This window comes from Leopardus geoffroyi, chromosome E2, assembly GCF_018350155.1.
Source record: "Leopardus geoffroyi isolate Oge1 chromosome E2, O.geoffroyi_Oge1_pat1.0, whole genome shotgun sequence".
NCBI lineage: Eukaryota > Metazoa > Chordata > Mammalia > Carnivora > Felidae > Leopardus > Leopardus geoffroyi.
This window is the reverse complement of record NC_059335.1, coordinates 34,278,084-34,304,064: the sequence shown is the minus strand read 5'-3', so window position 1 is coordinate 34,304,064 and position 25,981 is coordinate 34,278,084. Positions and strand designations below refer to the sequence as shown.

At 41.3% G+C, this 25,981-nt stretch overlaps 2 protein-coding genes across 8 annotated transcripts in view; one reads left to right on the top strand and one right to left on the bottom strand.

The window, feature by feature from the left end:
* RSPRY1 (ring finger and SPRY domain containing 1) overlaps positions 1-10,606 on the bottom strand; it is a 44,171-nt gene extending 33,565 nt beyond the window's left edge. Inside the window, exon 1 of one of the 2 annotated variants that reach the window (XM_045442842.1) lies at positions 10,436-10,606. The gene's annotated coding sequence lies outside the window, so the exon portion shown is untranslated. Of the gene's footprint in view, positions 1-10,096 lie in introns of both variants that reach the window. The other variant, XM_045442841.1, reaches the window with a different exon arrangement.
* Positions 10,607-10,620: 14 nt separating this feature from the next.
* PSME3IP1 (proteasome activator subunit 3 interacting protein 1) overlaps positions 10,621-25,981 on the top strand; it is a 31,671-nt gene continuing 16,310 nt past the window's right edge. Inside the window, exons 1-4 of one of the 6 annotated variants that reach the window (XM_045442843.1) lie at positions 10,621-10,726; positions 20,934-21,075; positions 21,619-21,717; positions 22,117-22,238. In XM_045442843.1, coding sequence (XP_045298799.1) covers positions 20,949-21,075; positions 21,619-21,717; positions 22,117-22,238 — 348 coding nt within the window. In that variant the 5' untranslated portion in view covers positions 10,621-10,726; positions 20,934-20,948. The other 5 variants (XM_045442846.1, XM_045442847.1, XM_045442844.1 and 2 more) reach the window with 5 other exon arrangements.

Here is a 25,981-nt window from a genome sequence, read left to right as displayed (position 1 = left end):
TACTTATTTTTGAGAGAGAGAAAGAGAGCACGAGCACGAGCAAGCAGGAGTGGGGGAGAGGCAGAGAGACGGAGACAGAATCTGAAGCAGGCTCCAGGCTCTGAGCTGTCAGCAGAGCCCGATATGGGGCTCGAGCCCATGAACCATGAGATCATGACCTGAGCTGAAGTCGGACACTTCACCAACTGAGCCATCCAGGCACCCCATCTGTTAACTTTTTAAAACAAAAGATGGATGCACTTTCATTTTAAGACTGAAATGCTGCATACAGTCTACAGAAAAGTGAAAGCCTCTCTTCTGCATAGCCCATTCCTTTCTCAGAGGTAACCCCTGCTAAAAGCTTCATGTGTCTGTTTGCACACTAATATACTTAAAAACAACAACTATTTTTTAAGAGAGAGGCCGCAAGTGAGCAAAGGGCTGGGATGGGGGGCGGGGGTGGGGGTGGGGGAGAGAGAGAGAAAAAAAAATATCCCATGAGGGGCAGAGGAGAAAGGGAAAGAGAAGTGGGGTTCACCTGAAGTGGGGCTCATGCTCACTCGATGTGGGGCTTTAGCTCACCCAAAGCAGGGCTCGAACTTGAGAACATGAGATCAAGATGTGAGCTGAAGTCAGATGCTTAACCAACTGAGCCACCCGGGTGCACCACCGCGCCCCCACCCCCCCCGGCCAATTTTTTAACTTAAATAGGATGATGCCATAAACATCTGAGGTTTGCTTTTTTTCTTCTTAACAATACATTTTTTTGTTTATTTGAGAAAGAGAGCATGAGTGGGGGAGGGGCAGAGAGAAGGAGAGAGAATCCCAAGGAGGCTCCATGCTGTCAGCACAGAGCCTGATGCAGCGCTCGGTCTCATGAATGGGGCAGATGACCTGAGCTGAGATCAGGAGTTGGATGCTTAACCAACTGAGCCACCCAGGCACACCAACAGCACATCTTTCTATACCAGTATATCTAAAACTACTCCTCATCCCAGTTAAGTCTGTATCAAAATCCATACTCTGGATTGTCATAGTTTCTTACCCACTAGGCCATAAAAATCTGTGTCTAAACCAACTAATACTTCGGGGACGGTAGTGGGAGTGGTCCAGGATTCAATACAAGGGAACTCTATTTGGTAATGCTTCATTTCCTGGCCAAGTGCTCTCTTACCCTGAACTGCTCCGTGGTGTTGGGGTTACTGGAGCAGAGGGAATTCTACTGGCTTCTCTAAAGCTCCTGAGCCTTTCCAGATGATCAATATGGAAGTTGGGATAGGCGTGTCATGTAAATAAGATTCAGTCCACTCAGACACATTAAATTGGGGAATGCATAACTGCGGAAGGGAGACCAATCAGGCATTTTAAAAAACTGGTAATGATTTGAGAATGTCAGTTGAGATTAAGTCTCAGAAAAAGTGTCGGGAGAGAACAGAGAATCCTACAATTACAGTTTAATGCCATCACTTGTAAAGCTATTTAGATTAACAAGAAATGATGGGAATGCTTCTGAGAAATACAGTGGGTTAAAAAAAAAAAAAAAAGCTTGTTGAATCTCAAAGTCTTAAACTTCATTCTATCCAAAAATGTTTTGCTAAACTGGATATAGAATAATTAATCTATGCAGATTTCCTTTTAGTACTGTTCTAAAGTAAAGGGAAGATATCCAGTACCTATAGGTATTTATAAAAATCTGACTAAATTTGGAGGAAGATGACAAGAATTCAGTGAGCTTTTGCTTATTTTCATACTGAACTCAAGTGTAGTTCAGGTCAAGTTCTTCCAAAGGAGTCATTTTCCCTAAATGACCCCAAAATGATGCCAACTACAAAATCTGTCATAGGAGGAAATGGGAGTAAAAAAATAAAGTTTTCAAATATTTTAAAATTAAAGACTTTCTCTTTAATTAAAGACCAGGTGTAAAGAAGAGGCTAATTAGGTGGGGGAAATCTGAAACATACAAGAAAAAAAAAGAGCTGGTATCTTTAAAAAACTTCTGAAATGAACATACAGAGAACCTTTAAGGGTCACATCTAAAGGCAGGGGACATAAGTGAACAAAGGGTATGTTCTTTTAGATTTATTCAGTACTAAAGAATATATAGCTTTTATCAGGAAATCATTGCCACTTGTTATACTTCTCTCACAGAACAAATTGTGAATACTTTAGGCAAAAGACTAGGTAATGAAGTTAAACAATTATACTTTACACACCTTTGTTTTATCTCATTCCAAAAATCATTATGTGGTCCTCTTCCGAAGGACCATTGTTTTAAGACCAGTAACACTCAGCCTACAGATCTTATGCAGGATGCCAGAGGCCACCTCCAGTACAGGGTACGGGGCTCTGCAGTCAGAAAGACTGGGCGCAGGTCCCAGCTCTGCAATATTTACAGCTATGCATTCTAAGTACCCTGACTATTGACACACTTTAAAACATGGAGATAATAATAGTTCTTACACAGTACTACTGTGAGGATTAAATGGAATAGTGCATGTAAAACATGTGGCACAGAGCCTTACACTTACACTGGATCCAAAAATGCAAGATGTTATTATAAAATGAGTGACTAAATAATCTGGGATGTGGGGACTCTGGAGTAAGACCTGATTTAAGAGCACTAAGAAGGGTGCCTGGGTGGCTCGGTCGGTTGAGTGTCCAACTTTGGCTCAGGTCACGATCTCACGGTTCGTGGGTTTGAGCCCTGCGTCGGGCTCTGCACTGACAGTTCAGAGCCTGGAGTCTGCTTCAGGTTCTGTGTCTCCCTCTCTTTCTGCCCCTCCCCTGCTCTCCCTCTGTCTTTCTCTCTCTCTGTCAAAAGTAAATAAACATTAAAAAAAAAAAAAAGAGCACTAAGATAACTGTGGGGCACTCGGGTGGTTCAGTCAGTTGAGTATCCGACTTTTGATTTCAGCTCAGGTGATGATGACAGTTTGTGGGTTCAAGCCTGGCATGGGGCTCTGCGCTGACAGTGCAGAGCCTGCTTGGGATCCTCTTTCTCTGCCCTCCCCTCTCTTTCGAGATAAACTTTAAACAAAGAAACAAACAGCACTAAGATAACCAAAGAAGTTATCTTTTATAGTTATCATCTACCCTGTACTAAAATAATTTTTACTTATCCATACTTTTAGACAAAGAACCTTAGAAGGGATTGTAGCTTAATCATCCCAAAGGCAATGTCCATTAGAATTGCTTAAGTACTTCTTAAAATGCAAATTCCTGGTTCCACTCCAAATCACTAACATCAGAATTTCTAGGATGTGACCCAAGCAACTATTTTCTTCAAATTCTCCAGTTGATTCTGATGGTGGTCAGGTTTGGAAATCACTGTGCTATAGAACCTAACACAGAAATGTGTCACAATAGGTGGGACCTACTAACTGGATGAAGGAACAAATTGAAACACTACAGAGTGATTCTTCTGAGGTCAAAAAAGTTAATCTCCCTTTCCAGAAAAATGAACTGATACTATCTTTGAACTTAGCCTTCTGAAGAAGGCAGCCAAAAAAGCCATTAGAGTACAGTTACATCCATTAATGATTATATACAGTACATATTGACATAATGAATAAAATAGCTCCCTATTTTTCCCAACAGACCCACCCTATGAAGCATCATGAATCAAGATGGTACCCTGCTGATGGGTAATGTCATTCAATGGTTGACAGACTGAATGAAATGGAAAATGAATAAGAATAGAGATTATGTAAAGGCAAAACATCTCAAATACCTATATACTTCCACATAACTTTGATGACTACTTAGCATTAGATGGTTGGCTCGATTTTGAGAACAAAAAAAGCTAGTCACATAGTTTAAATATACACAAGGACTAGATCTGTGGCTGTAGCAGTCATCAACTGACGTGGCAACCACCAACTGATTACATTATAATGATGCCACTGGATGCCATTGCTTAGTAGAGACACTTTTTACCATCTAAATGATAATGCGTTTTAAATCATTATACTGTTCATAGCCATTTTGCTGCAAGTGCATAATTATAAAACATTTCCTTTTACAAAATAAAGTAACAACTATTCTTTCCATTTCTATGTCATTTATGATTTATTAGATTTTTACATTTTATTTACTTTAGCGTTGCTCTGAAAGGGAAAAAGAAATCAAACTTGGGCTCTCAGAAAGTTCAGTGTTAAGGCAGTGAGGTCTGGTACTCAAAACACAGACCTCTACCATCATAAACTATCCACCACAGAGACATCTGGCCAACTGATCTAACCCTGTCTGACGATGGTCCAGGAATCAATGATTCATCCCTTCAAATATTTGCTTGCATTCAATCATAATAAAGCTCAGTGACATTAAGAATACTTTCTTTTCTCTGAAAATAAGACTTCAGGATTATGCTGCCAAGAAGGGAGAAGCTGGTTAAATGAATGGCTAAAGGAAGAAAAAACACACTTTGGGCATGAAATTACCATTGCTGTCATCTTCACCTCATCATTCCAAAACAGTGTTCCAGGATGCAGTAATTTTTTCCAAGCCACTCCCCAATTCTCAAAGACTAAATCCTATACCATGAAGAGTAACAACATGTAATACATTGAAAATTTTAATGGTTTTCTTTCATTAGATCAAGTTTTGGATTTTATCCTAAGATAGTGAATATGCATAGGACCAGGGATAGCGTCCAGTGTCATGTTTAATGCGCCCTCAACATTTTATTATGGACAGCTTCAAACATACAGAAAAGTTGAATTTTACAGTGAACACCTACATACCCACCATCTACATTCTAACAATAACATTTTACTATACTTGCTTTATCACACACCTATCCTCAATCCATCTGTTTTTGATGCATTTCAAAGTAAATCACAGGTATTAGTATACTGCCTCCCTAAATAATTCAGCATGTATATCACTAACTGGCCTTCAATATGTTTTCAGAGGTTAAATCTACACATAATGAAAGATACAAGTCTTAAGAATATACATGCCAAGTTTTGTCAAATGCATACACCTGTGTAACTCAAAGGTAGACAACCTTACTCAAATATTTTTGTTTTTAAAATATTCTACAGAACAGCCCAAAGACCATAACTTTTTTTTTTTTTTTCTGAAGACTGTGTCTAAATGGGGAAAAGTTGGAGGTCAACAAGGTTATTTAGTTGTACAATAAGTAGATAAGAAAAGTGTATTATATGTCAAGAGTATACTTACAAGTTGAAACAGAAACCACCTAAAGACATTTTAACAAGAGTGTTTTTCTCTAGACTCAAAAGCATCTGATATTCTGTGGTGGGGGTGGGGGTGAGGGGGGGAAGATTGTGAAATATTTGGTTGGAACTTCACTTTTCCCCCAAAAGGAAAAGCAGCTCTGGTAAGATAGTTTTACATGTCACCCACGTGTCCAAAACTATCTGCATTAGTGCTGGCCACTTGAAGTTTAAACCAGATAGGGTACTATTATCCCAGAGATCATAACTAACCTTCACATTGTCCGAGAAAAGCACTGGGTAATTTTCATACTTCTGCTATGCACAGAGGTTAGTTACAGAAAGTACAACTTTGGGAGGAAAAGTAGTTAATTTTTCTGGTTGAATTGGTAGAGAAGGAGTAGCTGGAAAAAGCTTCTAAAATGTTGGGAACTTTTTAACTCAGTAGCAGTGGTGGCTGTGGTCAGGTGAGATTTTTTTAGCAGAATAAATTATAGAAGATAGCCCTGACCTGAAACAGTACAAAGGAGAAGAGTCAAATCTTTTTAATATTCAAAAATTGTAACAAGAAATAAAATTTAGGGCTGGGATAGAGTAAGGAATTTCCAGAAGCAAATAATAGTAAAAAAGGACAAGTAAATAATACTTGCCTGGTCTCAAGAATTGAAAATTTTGCCTTGAATCCAAAACGGAAATGCTAAGGAAGAACTGAGGTAAGCGCTAATGATGGCTACAGTACGGAGGGGAAAACCACACGTAGTACGCCACACTATTGGGGATTTATCCCCCCTGGGAGACCAAATAACAGGAAGTCTTATAGATCTGTTACTCAAACACATATATCATCCACAAATCTGAAGAAAAAGGACCTTACTGTTACAGAACTCTCTGCTATTAAGAAAACAAAATGTGTCAATAGCATGTATAGCAACACTTTCCTTAAAGAGATCTACTTAAATAGTCAATTGCATACTCAATTGGATACCTATTAGAAACTAATAGGCAGTTGATAAGTAATTTAAGTGAATTTATTCTAAAATCTGTAAAAATGAAATGTTTCCAAAGGAGTTATCACTTTGAAAAACTGAGACAACATCACTCAATAAATATAAACCCAATGCTTATATGCACCAAGCAAAGCCAAAGAAAGGTCCTCATGTTCTTGGCAGAGGGACAAAGGACAGCAACAGACAACACACCTAGTGCCGGACCCATAACACAGCACATGCCATAGAAGCTTACGGATAAAGCATTAGGTCTACTAGGAGGAGGCCTCTCCCTTGACCGTTTTTCCAGTGGAAAAGGAACTTAGTGACCTTCAAGTATCTCTTACAACCAAGTTTTTAGGTGACTATATATACCAGAATTAGCAAAAGGGGAATGAAGATTTATCTGTGCTGCAACACATTCATGTTTTAAATTATAAGCCAAAGCATTTTTGGTACAACTATGCCTGACCACACAGTGAAAAGTTAACCAAAAGCCCATAAATTAAATAAAGATGAAGCTAATAGTAATTTAAATGGCAGGTGGGGGAGGGGGGTAGAAAAGAGGAAGCACAATGGAAACCCAAGATCCATTTGAGACCACACTGAGGATACATCCTAAATAAGCACCCTTCCTGAATATGGCAGGAACCCCATTCTGCATATGACATGTAAGAAGCTTTGCACTGTTGCCAAGTTTCCCAGGACAGACTCAGGGACAACAGTAAACTCTAATGCTACACTAGTTTTGGCTTATGAATACACATTTTAGTAATTATTAACAATTCGCTTCATAAGTTATTAATAAGCAGCCCTTAGGTATATGAAAGTATGAACAACTATGAAGCAATAAGAACTGAAAAAAGGAGTTGCACTTCTCACAAAGAACGGTGGAGTAGGAGCCGTACTTGGAGAGTCACTGCATTAGGGGAGCCCAGGAGCAGAAACTTAACTCTTCCGGAGGTAGAAGGGGTAAGAAAAAAATTACATTGCAACGTTAAACCGAGGTAATAATAAACTTGCCAAGTCAAGTATTTCAAACGTTCTATTTGATGTGTATAGGACCCATGATATTATGCCTGGAATAATTTCAAACAACAAGAAAGTTACATGCACGGTTCATTCATTAACAAACTTCTGGAGTGCATCAATTCTTTAATTTTTCAAACACATTCTTCATTTTCAAAAGCTCAGAAAGGGAGAAAGGAAAATATTCTCTTACAGCCAACCACTATAAAATGTTTGCTTCATTTAGCCTTGTATATATCACACAGTTATATACAGTTTTCTATAGTTAAATATGCTCTTACATCTTTAACCAGAAAGCATTCTTTTGAAATGGACACGGAGAGTAAAATTTAACAATTTTACCTTTTTTCCCAATCATATTGCAAAAGCTATTTCAAAAGCTGACCACCGAATAGATAAACCAAAGTGAAAATATTCATTCTTTTGCACTACTAAAATTGTAAGTCTCCTTCTAATGGTTTTGGCCCAAGTTTTATCATTCACCACTTCCTATTCTGTTTTTCAATTTTCAAAATTGTACACAAGGAAAAAACTATCCAAACTCAATGGTAAACGCAAAGATGCCAAATATTTGAAGAGAAGCTACACTGATAGTTTACTGCTCCCAAATAACTCTTGATATAGACTGCTGGTTCCATTGTGATTCCCATCTGTGGTGCCTAATGATTTTCCATTTACTTTTTAAGCCCTGTGACTATTGCACCTACTTTAACAAGCATCCGATCACGAAACAGAAAACTTCCAATTTGAAGTAGTAATACTGATTACCATCCTTAAGAATTCCTAATAATTTCTCAAACTATGTAGATATTAGAGTATCAAGGAGAGTTGTATTTTAAAGGATGCAAAATGACTTCTCACTTCATTAAAAAAATTACTTATTTTTGTAATTCCTGATAGGCTGAATTAAGATGAGTAGAAACAAAATGAGTAAATGCACTTCAGGAACACACAACAATTTTTTTGTTATTCTCTTGCCAAAACACACTTCAGAGTTGTATCGAATAACAAACTTTTATACATAATGCTAAGTTTTTATTTCCCCTTGTTTCTTGGCCAATTTACTAAGGTGAAAAGTCATTTGTTGACAAACTGAAAAAGTCCACATAGAGCATGCTGGAACATTTCCTATAATCAATAACTTAAAAATAATCATGGAATACAGAAATAATGAAGGGTTTGTGAAAACAGCAAAAGCAGGCCACAGACATTAAGCAGTAGGTCAGGACAACATGTATCCTGGGAAATCAGAAAGCTCATAAAATCACCACAGTGCTTTTTTTTTTTTTTTTTAAGACCCATGGAATATAAAATTAGAAAAACAGGAATTTCAAGCCAGCTTTTAGCTAAAAAACAACAACAACAACAACAACAAAAAACTTCAAAAATCACAAATTATCCAACATCTGGAAAACCAGCTAACAAACGCCATTAACCAAATATTAGGAAAATGTCATACATGGACTCAAGTATTTTATAGCTTCATAGGGGGAGCTACAAAGCAAGATGTCATGCGAGGAAATGTAACTTCTATATATGGGGAAAAATAAAAAGAACCATTGTGGAAGAGAAATTTAAAAGCAATTGCTTATGTGCCTCATAATCTAGTTTGAGGCCACCGCAGAGTGCAGAAAGGCATAATATTCGTGGGGGGAAAAAAGGAGGTCTCATTTACAAAATCACAAGAGAGGAAGCATGATATTCACTACATGTAGACATCCAAAGGCCATAAATATATAGACGGAAAAAGGGGAGGAGGTTTATAATATTGAGATCAAATTTCAGCTGTCAGAGAAAAACTTTCTGAAGGAAAAGATTATATTCTAGTGCTACCTCCTGCCAGCACCATCAGCAGTTCAGAGTAAATTAAAACTCTGGGAGCAAAAAACCGGAAATCCCTCCACTCCCATCTAAGCAGGGGCTGAAACCACGGGTTTAGATCATAATATGACCTAGAAAGCTCTGAACCTTGAGGTTTTCATACAATATGGCTCCCAGTACAAGAGGTGATCAACAATTGTGTTAATACTAATCCCTTACATCTACATACTGCTTTACAGTTTAGAAAGTGCCTTCACTTTTCTTCTCCAACCCCTTTGGTGGTAGAATCGCAGTACTTGACTCGCACACAGCTTGTAGTTTGTAAAGTATCTTCACACACTGCCCTATTTTACAGAAGGGACCCGAAGAGGTTAATAAGGACGGTACACGGTAGGTGAGGGGCCTGGACGTCTGCAGGACCCTACTCAGTCACTCGTAGACACTTCCAACCTTCTAAAGTTCAAAGTACAACACTCCAAGGGGGAGCAGCCAGCCTCATTCAGACAGCTCTACGGCATGGAACTGCACAGTTTCAGTGAACCATCTCTGCCTCGCTCTCCCTCCCCGAAGACAGGGAAACTGAGGCACCAGGTAGGAACAAAAGCCACAGCTACAGTCACGCAAGCAGTGCTGTTAGGATGGACCTCCCTCCACCCCACCTGCACTTTGCCCAGAAGCAGCTGAATCCTGTGTTTGAGACACAGATTCGGTCTCCAGAGAGGAAAACCCTTGCCATTACTGCTTCCCTCTCACTATTCTCCGCCGGGCTTTCCTACCGATGGTGGTCTCTTCTCTCCAGAACCGCTCAGCAACAATCTCTCTCTAGGACCCTTACCCATTTTCCACATCGGGCCTCCGGAGTAAAAGAATCCTCTAGCTCTGGCTCCCAACTCCTAGCCCCTCTCCCTGAGGTGTCTCTCGACCCCAAGGCATTTCTATGTCTCCCGGGGGAAGGTCCGACTTCCACCCGTGCCACCTAAACCTTAAACTCCACAAAAGAAAACCCTCCCAAAGCCTCCTCCCGTTACCCCTTCCGTCCAGGACACCCCCGAGGAGCACCCCTAAACATCAGGAGCCTCCCAAGAGCTACCTGCCTCTCACCTGGGCCCTTTTAGCCACGGCCTCCTCGGAAGGGCGACCCCCAACAACCTCCTCCGGTCACGAATCCGCTAAAGGGGGAACACCCTCTTCCAGGTACCTCTTCAGGCGCCTTCAGCGCGGGCCTCAGTGGAGAACCTCCGGGATGTTTCCTGGGCTCTGCCCAACGCCACTCCCTCCCGGGCCCCTTCCCGGAGTCTCCCTCAGCCCCAGTCCGGTCTCCCCACCGCAGACTCGGTCGGCTGTTCCCCTCCCTCACGGACGTCCCCAGCCCTCGGACTCCCCCCAGCTCCGCGTCCCCAGTGGTTTCCCAGAGCAGCGCGGCCGGGCTGCGGCACTGACTTCTCCAGCTCCAGGGCCCACCCGAGGGAGGGGGCGGCGGTGGCGGCGCGACTCCTTTGTGACAGGTCCGAGAGAGCGGTAAAGATGGACGCGAGGCCACGGCGCTGCCATTACGCGCTGGGCCCACCCCCACTTCGTACCGCCCCTGCCCTCCCTCAGTCCCCTAGGAAACGCCCCTTCCTCTGTGGCAAGCCCTCTCCCTTACAGCCAATCATATTTCAGAGTTGCTATCACGTGATCGCCCGGCCCGACCCGCCCCCCAAGCACGAGCTGGCCAATCCTCTTGCTGAGGTGAGAATGGCCCAATCAAGTCTCTCTGGCTAGCTTTCCTCGTACCGGATTTCCATCTGTCTCCTGGGGAGGAAGAAAGGTGCGGATTGGGTTACGCTACCGGAAGCGGGGTGGAACTTTGTTGTGGCGGTGAGGAAGAGGAAGCCCTGAAGGGTCAAAAGGAATACAAAAGCAAAGGCTATTTTCCTTCTTTTCTTTTTTTTCTTTCTCTCTTTCCCTTTTTTTTTTTTTCCCCCTAAAGAGCGCGTGGCCTTAGTGGTGGCGGTTTGGGGTGGGCGCCGCCGAGGTGAGGGGGTCTAGCCTCCTGCACGCTGGTAGGTGAGTGCGGCCTGGGCCCTGGCAGAGAGACCAGGGCTCCAGCTTCTTCGCTGAGGAGATGGGGGTGTGTTTTCGGGGCGGGGGGGGGGGGCTACGTCTGGTGTGAAGTTTAGGGCCAAGCCCGTTCTCAGTCTGCGCACTTGCCCAGTATTCTGAGTCACCGGGGCCAGGGGCTTGCTGGGGGCCAGCCTGAGGGGAGCCGAGGGAACCCGCGGGAAGGCCTCCAAGTCGTCTGGGGGGAAGGATCCCGGCCCTTTCTAGCGGTCTTGGGACTTCGCACCTCTTGCCGGATCTCTTCCACCGTTTCGGCTAAGTGGGGCCACCCAGGTTCCAAGTGAGGAGCGGGCTCTCTCCCAGGGGTCTTGGAAAGGCTCCAGGCTACTCAGGAGATGTGGGAGTGCCTGGTTGGACATGGTTGAATCACAGAGTGCAAGTGTAGGATGGGAAACACATTTATTATGTACCATGCACCTTTTGCTGTGCTCAATGCGTTTTCTTCTGATAGATAGCAATCCACCGTGCTCGTTTCGCAAATAAAAAAAAAAAAAAAGGAAACTAAGACTGAGGGTTGGGTTGAAGGATCTTGATTGAGAGTTTGCTCACGTGAGTTGTCAATGCGCACAGGTGTAAAGGTGGCGACCTACTTGTTGATAGCAGTGGTTCTTAATCTAGTAGAAAACGAGATCTTCTGTGGCCTGTTTAAATGCAGATTCTCGGACCCTACCCCCCAGATAGTCTGACTGAGTAGGTCTGCAGTTGGGACCCAGGGAAGCCAAGTGCGGGCCTGGTGGTCAGAATTCCCAATGCCCTCTTGTGTATACCAGCTGTGAGGTAAGATTTGTTGGTTGTTCGGCTGTTTGACTTGATATCAAACAGGGACCTCATGAAATAGTTTGGAGGGCACTACTTCTGAAATCCTTGAAAAGAATCAGTGTTTATACTCCCTTTTGATAACCAGGAATTGAGCGGAGATAAAAGCAGCTTTTACAGTCTTTCAAATGGAGCAAGAGAGGAGCTGTTAACAATTTATTAGGGGTCTGAAAGCAGAGGCTGGCCACCTATTTTTCTCAGCTGAAGTGTTGGTGTCTTAATCCCTTACAATCAGGAAGAATTATGTCAAGACCATTTACCTGGTTAGCAGTCTTCCCTTTTACCTTCTAAGAATCTTGATGTTTGTTTAGAGTTAAGCTGCTGCCTCAGAAATTGAAATCCACGTAGCTGGTAAGTGAAGTGATTAAAGTGCGTGGTTCCGCCATTCATGCACTCATACTGTAATCGTGCCTTTTGGGCAGCTGCATTAAACAAGTTCGGTATATTCACTGTTGATCACCTTTTGAAAATGCTTTGTCTTCATTCTTAAATGTGATGTTTCTTTATTGTAGGATGTATTTTAAAAGTTGTTTTCTGTTTTTTGGTTTCTGCATTTTCCTGGCAATATATCCAACTATGGATGTGTTTTTGTTGGATTTGGTGTTTGTCAGACTTCTTTTCATTCTGTAAAATTCTTGGCCATTTTATATTGCTATGCCCCATTGTTTATCTCCTTTGCTGATTTAACACAGATCCTTTCACTTTATGCCTCTTACTCCTTTATTTTTCCATACTACATCCTGGATAATGTTTTCTTCATTAATTCTCAAGTTATTTCTAATCTGTTATTACACCCTTCCATTGACATCTTAAATTCAGTTATTGTGTTTTTTAGTTCCTGAGGTTCTATTTCATCCTTTTTCAAATGTGCCATGCCATTGTTTCACAGTCTGCTGTTAATTTAGAGGCTTGGTTTTTGTTTCTTTCAACGCAGTAAGCATTGTTTTATAATCTATATGTGTTAATTCCACTGTCAATTCCCTTTGAGTCTGTTTCTTTTGCTCATTATTGTTGCTGTTTTTCCTCCCAGTTCACCTTTACCTTTTTAAAAAAAATTATTTATTTTTGAGAGACAGAGACAGACAGAAGCCCAAGAGGGCTCTGCACTGATGCGGGTCTCAAACTCACTAACCTAAGATCATGACCTGAGCCGAAATCACGAGTCGTACACTTAACAGACTGAGCCACCCAGGTGCCCCCACCTTTATCTTAATGGTATAGTTCTTTGGGACACTAGGTTAAGATGAAGAAGAAGTTGGTTATCAGACTCTGCACCTTTTGTGGACTCCTGGCTTTGACTTTTGTTTCTGTTGCTTCGTAAGTGCATCAAAACAGCAGTTTTCAAGGTCAAGGTCAGAGAAATCCTCAGGATGAAAACCAGTTTGAATGTTGGGTTTAATTTCTGATTTTCTTTCACCTTTCTTGGCTTTGGGCCTTTTTTTTTTTTTTTTTTTTTTTTTTTTTTTTTTTTTTAACTGCCTTGTTAGGTTTTCTGTTTAAGAATCATTTAAAAAATTTCTTCCAGTTTTTGTTTGTTTAATCATAGAGGTAGAGGATTGGTCTTAATTACCTAGCCCACTATTTCTGGAAATGAAAGCCCCCTTTCATGTTGATTTTGGAATGCGAAATTTGTGATTTCAGGCAATCTTAAAGATCGTCTTTCTCCGTATACCTTAAACTTCCACCACTTTTCCCTGTGTAGTGTCACAGCTGCTGTCAACATGAAGCTTCCCTGATACTTTTTTTTTAGTCTTCCTTTTCTGAACTCCATAGTGCTTAGCTTCTATTTATTCTCTTGTAGCATTTAACCTCATTCTTTTCCTAAAATTGCTTATGCCAACCTTATCTCTTTTACTGAATGCAACTGCTTTGTTTGCTAAATTGTAGAGTGCCATTTCAGCACCTAGCACTCTGTGCCTTGCACACAGTAGGTCCCCTGTAAAGATTTACTTCAACAATACCACTGAATGGGTTAGTTGGCCTTGTGTGGTTTGTGTAATGCAAAGTTTATCTTCCTTTGAACCCCAGATGAAGTAGTTGGTTGGCATTTAGGAGTCACTATGTGTAAAAAATACAGCTAATATTAGAATCATACATAGTGAGGAAATAGTGATTATACTCTGAGAGGCACACATGAACTAAGGAACTGGTGATGATCAGTCAAGGAAATCAATATTTTAAGATCTCTTTTTCTTTTCAGTGCATATAGATGAATTCAAGGTAAAAGCTCATATGATGAGACTGTTCTTGTGCTATGAAAAGATAAATGTATATATACGTTTGCTTTAAAAAAATTTTTTTTAGGGGCGCCTGGGTGGCGCAGTCGGTTAAGCGTCTGACTTCAGCCAGGTCACGATCTCGCGGTCCGTGAGTTTGAGCCCCGCGTCGGGCTCTGGGCTGATGGCTCAGAGCCTGGAGCCTGTTTCCGATTCTGTGTCTCCCTCTCTCTCTGCCCCTCCCCTATTCATGCTCTGTCTCTCTCTGTCCCAAAAATAAATAAACGTTGAAAAAAAAATAAAAAAAAAAATTTTTTTTTATTGCATGTGTTTTTTTAGATGCCTGGACAACTAGAAGATTGTGACAAATTGCTCTTTATAATAAACATTTTAAATATGAATAAAATTGCGTATGCTGTACCCTGATTTTTAGATTCCTTTAGTCTCCTTTGCTACTGGAGTGCATTAAATAAGGCTTAATGTTAGATTGAGGATTACTTTGGTAACAAATGCTCATCTTGTTCTCTGTTAGAAGTTGTCGTGCTCTGAAGTTTTATAATGTATAGGGAAAGTCATCTTGATCTGAATTACTGTGGCTTGGTAGAAGTGACTTCTGGCCAGAAAGGTATCTATTTGGAATACAGTTGAGTTTGCCAGATGGCAAATTCCTCTTAATTGCTGTCCTGCATTTTGAAATCCCATGTGACTTGAACATCAGGGTAAAAATGTTGGAAGAGCAGGACTTAAGTATATTTACTGGCGAAAGGAAAGTGGATTGGCCTATTGTTTTTGCTTCCCAAAGAGAAGCCTCAGAACACCATAACAAAGAAATCTGATTCCCCCTGGTGTATTTTTACACTACAGTCTAATGTTAGAATTAGGAAGGTGTAGTGGCCAGTGATGTAAACACTTAAGTAGTCTGCCATCACAAAATTCAATTCCATAGGAAACCAGATCTCATTAACTTGTATCATGGCACTAGCTAAGTGGAATAATTTTTCAAGTCAGCAGTAGGAATTACTTTGGGGGCAGCAGCAGTGGAAGTTTTATATCTTGTATAGAATGCGGTGTCACCGGGCCCATTTTGTCCCTCCAACCTGGAAATTAAATACCACAGTCTCCAGTACAAACACAGAAGTGCTATGTTTAACAGTTACTTTGGCCTGATATATAAGAACTTTATGTTTTTTTGGCTGTCAAGCAAATTTGAAAACTATTTATTTATAAGTGTCAGTTTGTAACTTTTAAGGTTGCACAAAGTGATTTTGGTATGGTTTTGGTTTTCCATGAATTCCCTATTTGAAGAACTTAATCCTTTTTAATGTAATGCAATGTTTAGTTTGATAATTAAACTTGAATCATCTTACGGGGGAAAAAAGCAATGTGAGTAAAGGAAAGTTGACAGCATTTATTCTTTCTAAAATTAAACACACTGGAGAAAACGAATATTCCTGTTGTAAATACTCTTCATTCCTACATGAATCTTTATAGTTCAGTCCCAGGCCTCTGGGCTTTGTGTTTTGTTTTTAATTATTCTAGCAAAGGAGAAAAATAAGAGACTTGTGGAAATTTAGCAGGGCAGTAGGATTTAGAAATAAACAGTTTATTTTCCAGTTCTTGCCTACTTCCAGAAGGAGGTGAATGAGCTCCAGGTTCTCATCACCTTCTTTTGCAGAATAAACAACCAATGAAAATTGAACTCTTCAAAGAAAAATGCTTTGTGTGGGAAATACTTTTTCTTCAGTGTAACAGCATTTTTCAGTCAGTTGTAATTAAAGGAAAGTAGTGAGTTATTCTTGAAGAAGATATCAATTATGTAATATAGGAAAGCGATTTAATTTTTGGTTGTGTGTTTCTGGCCACCCAAATTTTGTGTTTGAATAGAATTCCCTGTGAGACATAGGAGCTTGAGCAAATACGTAACATCTACTATTTTCTGTAACTCATGTGGACATTACCTTGGAATATTCATGTGAGATCATTCTTCCTTGCTTAAATTCTTGAAATCCTCTTCATGGTTGGTTTATTCAATAAGTGTTTATCATTATCTGCCTAATATATGCCAGACACTGTGCTAAGAAGCACTACGAATACAAAGAGCCGTTGGAACAGTCACAAACGGTAAAACACAGTGGGTAAGTGCTGGCGTAGTGTTAGAGTTAGAAACGGCTCGAGTAGGGGTGAATGTAGAAACAGGGAGACTAGTGGAAGGCTATTGCAGTAGCCCTTGCCGGGATGAGGTCCTGAAAAGAAGACATTAGAAAGGAAAGGACTCAGGAGGCCGGGGTGGCTCAGTCAGTTGAGCTTCTGACTCCTGATTGCGGTTCAGGTCATGGTCTTTCGGTTCATGGGTTCAAGCCAGTGTCGGGCTCTGTGCTGGGGGTGCGGAGCCTGCTTGAGATTCATTCTCCCTCCCTCTGCCCCTCCCCAGCTCTCTCTTTCTCTCTCAAAATAAATAAACTAAAAAAAAAAAAAGAAAGGACTCTCCTCTTGAAAAAAAGGAAAGGTGGATAAAAAAGAGGTCATTATGAGGTAGCAACACCAGACTTGGTGACTGGTGAGATGTAAGGCAGTGAGGGAAAAGGTTCATGTCCAGGTTTTCAGCCAGGGAAACTAGATTGATCTGTATTTATGCCCTTCATTGTTGCCCCTTACTTGTACTATTCATTGTAGTAATTCATTATGTACACTATTATCTGGTATTAACTAGCTTAAGGGTACTAACTCTTTTAAAGTTTATTTCTTCTGTGCACCTCATAGAATCTGGCTGGACTAGGGGAAGCACAATGTCAAGTTTATTTAAATTAACCTAATAAAACAGTAAAATGGAGAACCCAACTAAAGGGAAAATATAGAATTACCAAATTATATATACATGTAAGTTTTTCCTAATTTCTCTGTTTGATGTAATCCCTTTGTTCACATGACTGATCTGTTTCTCCCCCACTCCTTGAGTACAGACAGTATTTCTCTCCTATAATCAGTCCAGAGCTTAGCGTAGTGCTTTGTAGTAATGGCAGACCTTTCAAAGCATTTTTTAGGCATGTGTCAAACAGTGTGCTAAGTGCTTTGCACGAACTACCTTGTTTATCCTCACAGAAACTCTCTGTTGTGCAGGACTATTTTAATCCCCACTGGTGAGTGCAACCTGTGGATGAGGAAACCAAGACTCTGAGCACTTAAGTGACTTGCCCAGGGCATACAGCTTGTAACTGGCAGAACTGAGGTCTCTTGATTTCAGACAGAGTGTAAAGTCTTTATTGTTACCTGCGCTGCCTTGTGTAAGGAGACTGGTACAGAAGGTACTTGTTTTCTAGTGGGGAACTTCGATCAAGTTGTGGTGAAAGGTGTGTGAAGTTAAGCTTGCTTCTTGGCGGTATGTATTGACAGTGAAGTTTTGAATCCTGAAAAAATCCGAGTATTTCTGGAGAGGGAATATCCTGACCATTATCTGAATACTCAGGAGTATGGCCACTTGTTCATGAGCATTTTCTGTCCCTATCTTTGACCTCTCCTAACATAGGAAGATGACCAGTAGCCAGGAGGGCCACTGGCAAGGTTGAAGGCAAGCAGAGAATGATGGTTGAAGTGCCAGGGGATGAGGACACGTGAAAGATGTAGAAAGGCTAGAAAGGATAGAGCAACCTGTGCTTTAGTTGTATCCCTTTAATGCTCAGAAATTCATTATAATTAGGTGTGGCCATCTAGCTTTTTAAAATTTATTTTGAGACAAGGGAATATCAGGACTATAATATTAGCTTTAAAGAGCAGGCTTTTTTAAGTGTTCATTCGTTTTGACTCTGTTTTCAGGAAACCATCCCATTGACAGCGGTAGTTTCTCTGTCAAATTCTGAAGCCATGGTCTTTAAATTTCCCTTTTTCAACGTGCTGCTTCATTTTCAACGTGCTGCTTCATCTTCTTTCAGTTTTGGTAACCATCTCCGATTCCTGGTTTTGTCCTTGTGGTGTGAAAGATGTTGAATGGCACAGACTCAACCCTTTGGGTAGAAGTTGAATTCTAACACTTAAGTGAAAAAAGATTGATGAGAAAGAGAATAAGGATTTCTTGGAATCCCATAGGTTTGTCTTTTCCCCAGAGTGAAGTGTTGGAAGATTCTCTAGTTTCTGTTTCAAATTCAAATCTTTTAACACATGTATCTTGAAGGCTTTGTCCCTTGAGTTCAGGGATCTTGGTTAAAGTTTAAGTGAAGACAGGTTCTCCTTTTCCAAAAATGCAACAAGCTGTGAAAATTAATGATTTTACTTTCTTAATTTTGATTTATAAGAATAAGTCTTAGAGACTGAATTCTCATTTAGATGGAACCATTTGCGAGTCTAGGTTTTGTTTTGTTTTGTTTTTGCCTATTGGAACACTTTTTTTTCGGTATTAATATGTTATTTTCTTTCCTTTTTTAAAACGTACAATGAGAGTGGAGAGATGCATTCAGTAGGAATGCCAGGGCATTGCCACATCCTAATATTTATTTCCCAGGTTGAAATCCTATGCAATCTGATAAGTTTACTGCTTTGAGAAACTATTATTTTTCTCTGCTTCATAAGATTAAAAGAACTAGGGATGTTTGGTCCAGAAAAGTGACAGGTTAGGAGGACCGTGGGAGTTGTCCTCAAACAGTGGGAGCATTGTCATGTTGTAAAAAGGATTTGGCTCCTTTTCTGTAGTCCCAGTGGATTAAACCTGAGTGTGGAATTTATAGGGAGACAGATTGCAGTTTGGTTTAAGGAAGAACTATCCTACCAGTCAAATCTACTCAGAGAGGGAGTCAGCTGCCTGGGAATGAGTGCATTGGTCCCTGTTGAAGTTTTAGAGTGTGGGTTGGATGAAAATCTCCTGGGTATGTATGGTGGATTCGTATGTTGGATGGAGAATCCTGTTAGGTGTGACATAAGGACCCGAGCCACTCTGAATTATTTACCAGGAAATAAGGGTGAGGTGAAGAAACCAGGTGGCCAATTTAGGGTGAGAGAGGAGCGCTGCAGCCATCAAATAGGATAAGAAAGGGGGGACATCGAGAATCCAGTGTATCTCTCCCATTCATTAGAGTCCTAATTTAAGACATTTAAGAATATGTCGGCTCATGTTTCCTAAGATGTTATTCTGCAGAACTTGAGAAATTTTTGGCATGGTCAACAGAGACTGAATAATTCTGTGTCTGTAACAGTCCTTTGGCTGGAGACATTGAGGGTAAATCACAAGTGTGCAGGTTGTGGGTTTTAGGTGGGAACAGTAGCTTCTGCCAATTGATTTGGTTTTCTTTCTAGTAAATTTCAAAATTCTCTCTCATGGTTGTTACATTGAACTAAAGTTCAGCTACAGTAGGATTTAGGCTGAAACTGGTCTCTTGTTAAGAATGTTTGGATTTGTTTTCTTACCTTCCATTTTCATCTTTATTAAAATATTTACATGAACAGTTTCAGCCTGGAATTTGGTATAGGAAGAACGCTGAAATTGACATGTCCTTCTTTTTAACCAGGATCCCAGGTTTCTGGGGAAGGGGATGGTGAAGTGGGTAAGAGTATGAATTTTTGATGTCAAACCAGTTCTACCATTCACCACCTTTTATCACCTTGGACGAGTGACCTGACTTCCCTGGGCTTCCATTTCTTCATCTGTAAGGAGAGAGTATTTCTCACAGGGTCAATGGAAGCATAAATGAGATAATATACATAAAAATGTATTTGGTGCATGGTAAGAGCTCAATAAATGGCAGCTTCTTTATTTTTGTGCTATCAGTAGAGACTTACATTTGTTATTCGGGATCATCTTGGAATGGACATTGAGTTGATGTCTTAGTAGTGCAGAATATCTGCTTCCTTGTTAGGGTGTAATTCCGTGAATAATACAACATGTCTGAGTAGAGAGTTAATTCCATGGTTCTTCAGAAAGAAAGAAAGAAAGAAAGAAAGAAAGAAAGAAAGAAAGAAAGAAACTAAGAAAGAAAGAACAGAAAGAAAGAAACTAGCAAAGAAAAGCAGAAAGGCTTAAAAGGAGTAATGCACACTCCTCTATATTTCTTTGTCCCTTCCTTCCAAAGAGAGGCTCAGGTAGAGGTATATGGATTTGGGATTTGGGAATCTTGTACATCAAGATATTCATAAAGTAGGCGAGGTCATTGTGGGAGTGAGAAAAGGGAAGGATTGAAGATAGACTCTTTAGGGGCATAGATCTGTAGCTTACAGGAAGGAAGGTCAGGAAAGACCTGAACCCCACTCAGTGTGGTGCACAGCACATTAAACCTGAAGTTAGGAGATCTGGGTTCTCATCTCGCTTTCTCCATTTGGGGCTTGTGTGCCTCTAGGCTCATCCCTTCCCTGTTGTACAAACTAGACTTTGTTTCCAGGGCTCCTTGAATACCTGAGTTTCTCCATTCTGAACCTGCTTGGAAACAATAACGCAAATGGAGGTAGTGGAATGTCCCTGAAACAGGTATTTCAAGAAGGAACGATGTCAGATGTCACCGAAATAAAAGAGGTTGAACACTGGGGAAAAAGTTAGGGTGCCCAGGAAGCCAATTGGTTTAGATTAGAGGGACCAAGAAATAGCTGCAGTGTAAGACTTCCGTGTAATTACAGCAGGTAATAAGAATTAGTCCAGGTCCTCTCGCTGACTTCGTAGATAACATAAATGTGAATAAAACTGCCTGATACAGTAGGAAAAATGTAATCATGTGCTTCCATCAGTGATCTATAATCTGTTGCTAGGTGAGACAGAGCTAAATCTCCTTGTTTCACCTTAGAATTTAAATTGCGGTTCTCACTTGAAATGTTTCATATGTTTTTTGTAGACCAGTTGTTCCATTATGGATGGAGGGGATGATGGTAATCTTGTTATCAAAAAGAGGTTTGTGTCCGAGGCAGAACTAGATGAACGGCGCAAAAGGAGGCAAGAAGAATGGGAGAAAGTTCGAAAACCTGAAGATCCAGAAGGTATGTGGACTTACAGTTCGGTATTCAGCGTAACGGTCTCTAATCTTCACAGCAGCCCTCAGAGGAGGCACTAACGTCCTCACTTTAGAGTAGGGGGATTGAGACTCAGAGTGGGGCAGGAGCCAATGCAAGGCCCCCGTGGTGGGAGCAGAAGCACAGTATGCATTGTCCATGCCACCATCCTGCCTTCTAGAAGATTCTGCAAGTCTGTTCCATCTTTACAGGGGGATGCAGGATCTGAACGACTGAGAATGCTGCCGCTCTGTGGGGGTTGGGCTGGCCCCTCTTCCAGTTAACTGTCTCGGCCGTGGGTCCTCTTGCCGTTGGTGGTTGCCTTTGAGAACTGCCGGCCCCTCTCTCAGGTCCAGAGGGAAGCTGTGGACTTTGTGCTATTTTTGTGTTATCCTTGCCCTCAGATCATGCAGAGACTTGACTTTATCTTTGAAATCCTTTGTGATTCCAAAATAATGTGAACAATTCTAAAGTATGTACCTTTTCTCCCCCCCCCCCCCCCGTCTTTCTTTCCCTCCCCCTTTCTTTCAGAATGTCCAGAGGAGGTTTATGACCCTCGGTCTCTGTATGAAAGGCTACAGGAACAGAAAGACAGGAAGCAGCAGGAGTATGAGGAGCAGTTCAAATTCAGTAAGCTTCAGAAACAGTCCAGCACACTCCGCACAGCCTTTTTGGTGCACTTTTGCCTCATGCAACACTTTGTCTAACTAGCCACGGAACTGTCTTGATTATCTAGTCTCTAGATGTTCATTTGGTGGAAAGAGATAGCTTGCTGCCTTCCAGACCACATTGAACATTTTTGTTTTGAGCTCAAGATACCCATTTTAATTCTGTGCTAATGTCTAGTAATGGAAGAAATGCCTTGATTTTATACGTGTTCCCTCTCCAGAAGCCGAGGTGTTTACAAATTCTTTCTTCTAATCCTCTAAAGGATCTGCTGCTTATTAAAAATAAGGAGAAGGAAAAATCTTATTTGACTCTGTTTTCCCTTTAGCCTGCTAAGTGTTCCTTGTTCAATTATTTCCTCAGAAAACATGGTAAGAGGCTTAGACGAAGATGAGACTAACTTCCTCGACGAGGTTTCCCGGCAGCAGGAACTACTAGAAAAGCAACGAAGGGAAGAAGAACTGAAAGAACTGAAGGAATACAGAATATCCTTTGTACCTTGAGACAAATCTGCATGGTGTCCGTTTCCTCGTCAACGTCTGTGGATTTAAGTTTCTTCACAAATAGAATGAGAATAAGGTTTTCTACCTCGTGACCTCTGAGTTCCCTTTCAACACTGACATTCCTGTGACTGAATAACTGGCAGTGATTTATGGAGTTAGGTCGCATGCAAGAGTCTGTTGCAATCAAAAGTCCAGATCCTTTAGGATTAACTAAAGGCCTAAATCCTAATAGTCAGTACCAGGGTATTTTTGCCTTGTGGGATTAGACTCTGAAACAGATGGGCGCTGCAGTAAACTCATCCAGGGGAGAAATTGGCTTCTGAGTTTCAAAAGGAAATGTTTAGCGACTCTCCTGTGTCCTCCTTAAGATCTTCCCTAGAGGTGTAGCCTGTTCTGTTTCCACAGAGGGGAAAACCGAGAACACAACAAAGATGACCTCGCTTTGGCTCAGTGTTGCCTTTTTGTCATCCCCTGCATGTGTCAATAGGCATCCCACGTGTAACTTGGCTGAGTCAGAATTCTCAGTTCTGTGCCTCACCACTCCTACCCTCCACTCCTCACACTGCCCTCGCCCCCCGATCTCTTCTTTTTCTGCTCTTTCAGATCTCCGTAACAGTGCTTCCGTGCCCGCACGGGCCTGGCCCAAAAACTGTTTCCAAAATGGACTCCACCTCTGTGCAGTTCGACTCTGTGTGCTTCTCAGAACCACTGTGACCACCAAATTAGTCTCTGCTTCTGCTCTCATCCGCAACAATCCATTCTCACTTTGGTCAAAAGGAACATTTAAAAACATACGTGAAATCTTGTCACTTTCCTATTTGAAACACTAGTGGCTTCCTGTGGCCTTTAGGCTTAAAAGTCTGCGTTCTTACCAGGCCCTGCATGATTTAGGCCAACCCATCTTCCTGTTGCGTCTTGAACTGCTTCCTCGTGTTCACTACATTCCAGCCTGCTGGCCTCCTTTATGTTCCTCTCAGGCTGAGCTTTGTGATTCCATTTCAAGGCCTTTGTGTTTGTTGTTTTTCAGCCTGGAATGTTCTGTCTTCAGATTTTACAAGGCTGGCATTTCATGGCACTTGGGTCTCAGCTCGTCTCCCTCAAAGAGACCCTCTTCCCTCCGCACCCCCTCTAAAGTTTCACCGAAGCACATCAGTGTGTATGATGTCACTTTTTAACAGTAATTCTCGTAAGAAAATTAAGAAAATCTTAATTAAATTTGCTTCTTAGTTTCTGTGCCTCTTTTACTGCTGGAATATAAAGATCCATAAGAGTAAAGATTTGGTCACCACTGATTTCCCTGGTTCCTGGCATGTAGGTTCTCAGTGTATGTGTGAACAAATTAATGAATGACTCACAGGAGAGCCACCCTAGCTTTTTTCCTATGAGAAGACTTATTTGAATATTTCAAGCTTATAAATTGAATAACCCCATTGGTGTGATTGAGCAGGCTTTACCTCTAAAGTTAGTGATACGGCTGTGTGTATGTGCTAGTTGGTTTTTTTTGCAGGGAATGTGCAGTAGGTTCCATTAAAGAGCTGTGTAGGAGCAAATGTGGACTGATTCTCAGGGATTTGGCTGAAATCAAGGTGACTGACAACAATTGAGATAAGGTGGCGGCTTGGTGCTGTGAAACCCACTGTGAACTGGTGGTGAGAGCCCTGGCTTCCAGTCCCGGTTTTCCTAGTGGGACTCTGGTGTAACAGATCGGAGATAATGGAGAGTCACACCTCAATCCCAACTGTAGGATTGAAGCAGGCCCTTCTGGCGCTCCCCTCCTCCACTGCCTTCCCTGGCGACTCCAGAAGAATACTGCGCATGTTTGTAGAGATGGGCAGATGTGGTACATACTGCGTTGTGTCACGCACCAGCCTTTTTTCCTCTAAGGAAATACATCAGTTACAGTGATCATTAGAATTATGTCTTGTTTTATGTGCTTAATTTGACAGGCTAGCAAATAAGACATAGAACATCTCCCAAGGCAACATTCTGGAGCGTGGTGTTGGTTTGGCATGAGTGTGCAAAGCCTTCCAGTTTTCAGTTCAAAGGGAAGAATGAACAGGGCAGCAGTAAGGCAAAAAGAAACTTTCCTGCCCTGCTAACATTACAGGACAACACTGGAGAGGCCCCACGGGTAGTGGCTTTTGTTGGAAACTTGGTAAGTTCCAACTGTCTAGAAAAACCATAGAAAAGCAAGCCTTCCAACCCACTGATCTGTAATGCACGGATCCCTGGCATGCATGCAGCCAGAGACATGTTGAGATAGGAACTGAAGGGTTAGACATTTGTTTATTGAAGCTCTAAGTCAGGAGCAGATTCTTGACTTTGCTTGATTGTTACAATAAGAGACATTTTATAATGTGATACTTGTAAAGATGATAAACTGTGGTTTGTGCCATATAAACAATAGAACTTTTGTTTTCTTCAGATTAAACCAGTATTTAGCGATATTATATGTGTTAAAAAGCATGTAATTAAAAAAAATGCCTCATCTAATGAATTCCTTGAGATTTTTGAGGTGTGCTTGTGTATATAGAGCATTTTAGGGAGAGAGGAACTTAAGGGGAAAAATGGCTTATGCTTTGGCTCTGGATCAAAAGTAATATTATTCTCTACCCCACCCCCCAAAAAAAAGCTTGCAGGGTTTTTTTTCACCTATTGATTTTTAAAATTTTTTTATTTTAGAGACAAAGAGCATGAGCTGGGGAGAGGGACTGAGGGGGAGAGAGAGAATCCCAAGCAGGTTCCATGCTCAGCTTGGAGGCCCATGTGGGGCTCAGTCCTGTGATCATGAGTGAGACCGTGACCTGAACTGAAATCAAGAGTTGGACACTCAAACCGACTGAGCTACCCAGGCGCCCCAGTTTTTCTTCACTTTAAAGGAATAAAAAGTGAAGTGTTTTTTGTCTGTGTCCTAGTATTATAAATATGTGTGTTTTGTTAAGTTTTTCCATTTTTATTTTTCAATATTAAGAGTTTTCTCTTAAGAGTTTATCCCTTGGTGCCTGGGTGGCTCAGTCAGTGGAGCATCCGACTTCGGCTCAGGTCATGATCTCACGGTCCGTGCGTTCGAGCCCCACGTCGGACTCTGTGCTGACAGCTTAGAGCCTGGAGCCTACTTCAAATTCTGTGTCTCCCTCTTTGCCTGTCCCACTCACACACTGTCTCTCTCTCTCTCTCTTTCTCTCTCTGTCTCTCAAAAGAATTTATCCCTTAATGAAGGAGTTGCAGGGGCGCCTGGGTGGCGCAGTCGGTTAAGCGTCCGACTTCAGCCAGGTCACGATCTCGCGGTCCGTGAGCTCGAGCCCCGCGTCAGGCTCTGGGCTGATGGCTCGGAGCCTGTAGCCTGTTTCTGATTCTGTGTCTCCCTCTCTCTCTGCCCCTCCCCCATTCATACTCTGTCTCTCTCTGTCCCAAAAATAAATAAATGTTGAAAAAAAAATTAAAAAAAAAAAAAAAATGAAGGAGTTGCAGGTAAAAATCATCATGCTGGTGGTTTTTGGCATTTGGTACCAGAAAGATGAAATCTGATTCTTTTTTATTCTAAAAGGCCAAACACATAATATTAACATACAATCAGTTTCCATGTTGACTTTGAAACCCTTAAATTGATGAAACTCAGAATAGTAAGAGTGTTTTGTGTAATCTCCATTGAACACTGCAAATATTTAAGGTAACTGGTGCTTGTAAGAAAGAGTGAGTGCCTGAAGAGTGATCAGAATTAGAAT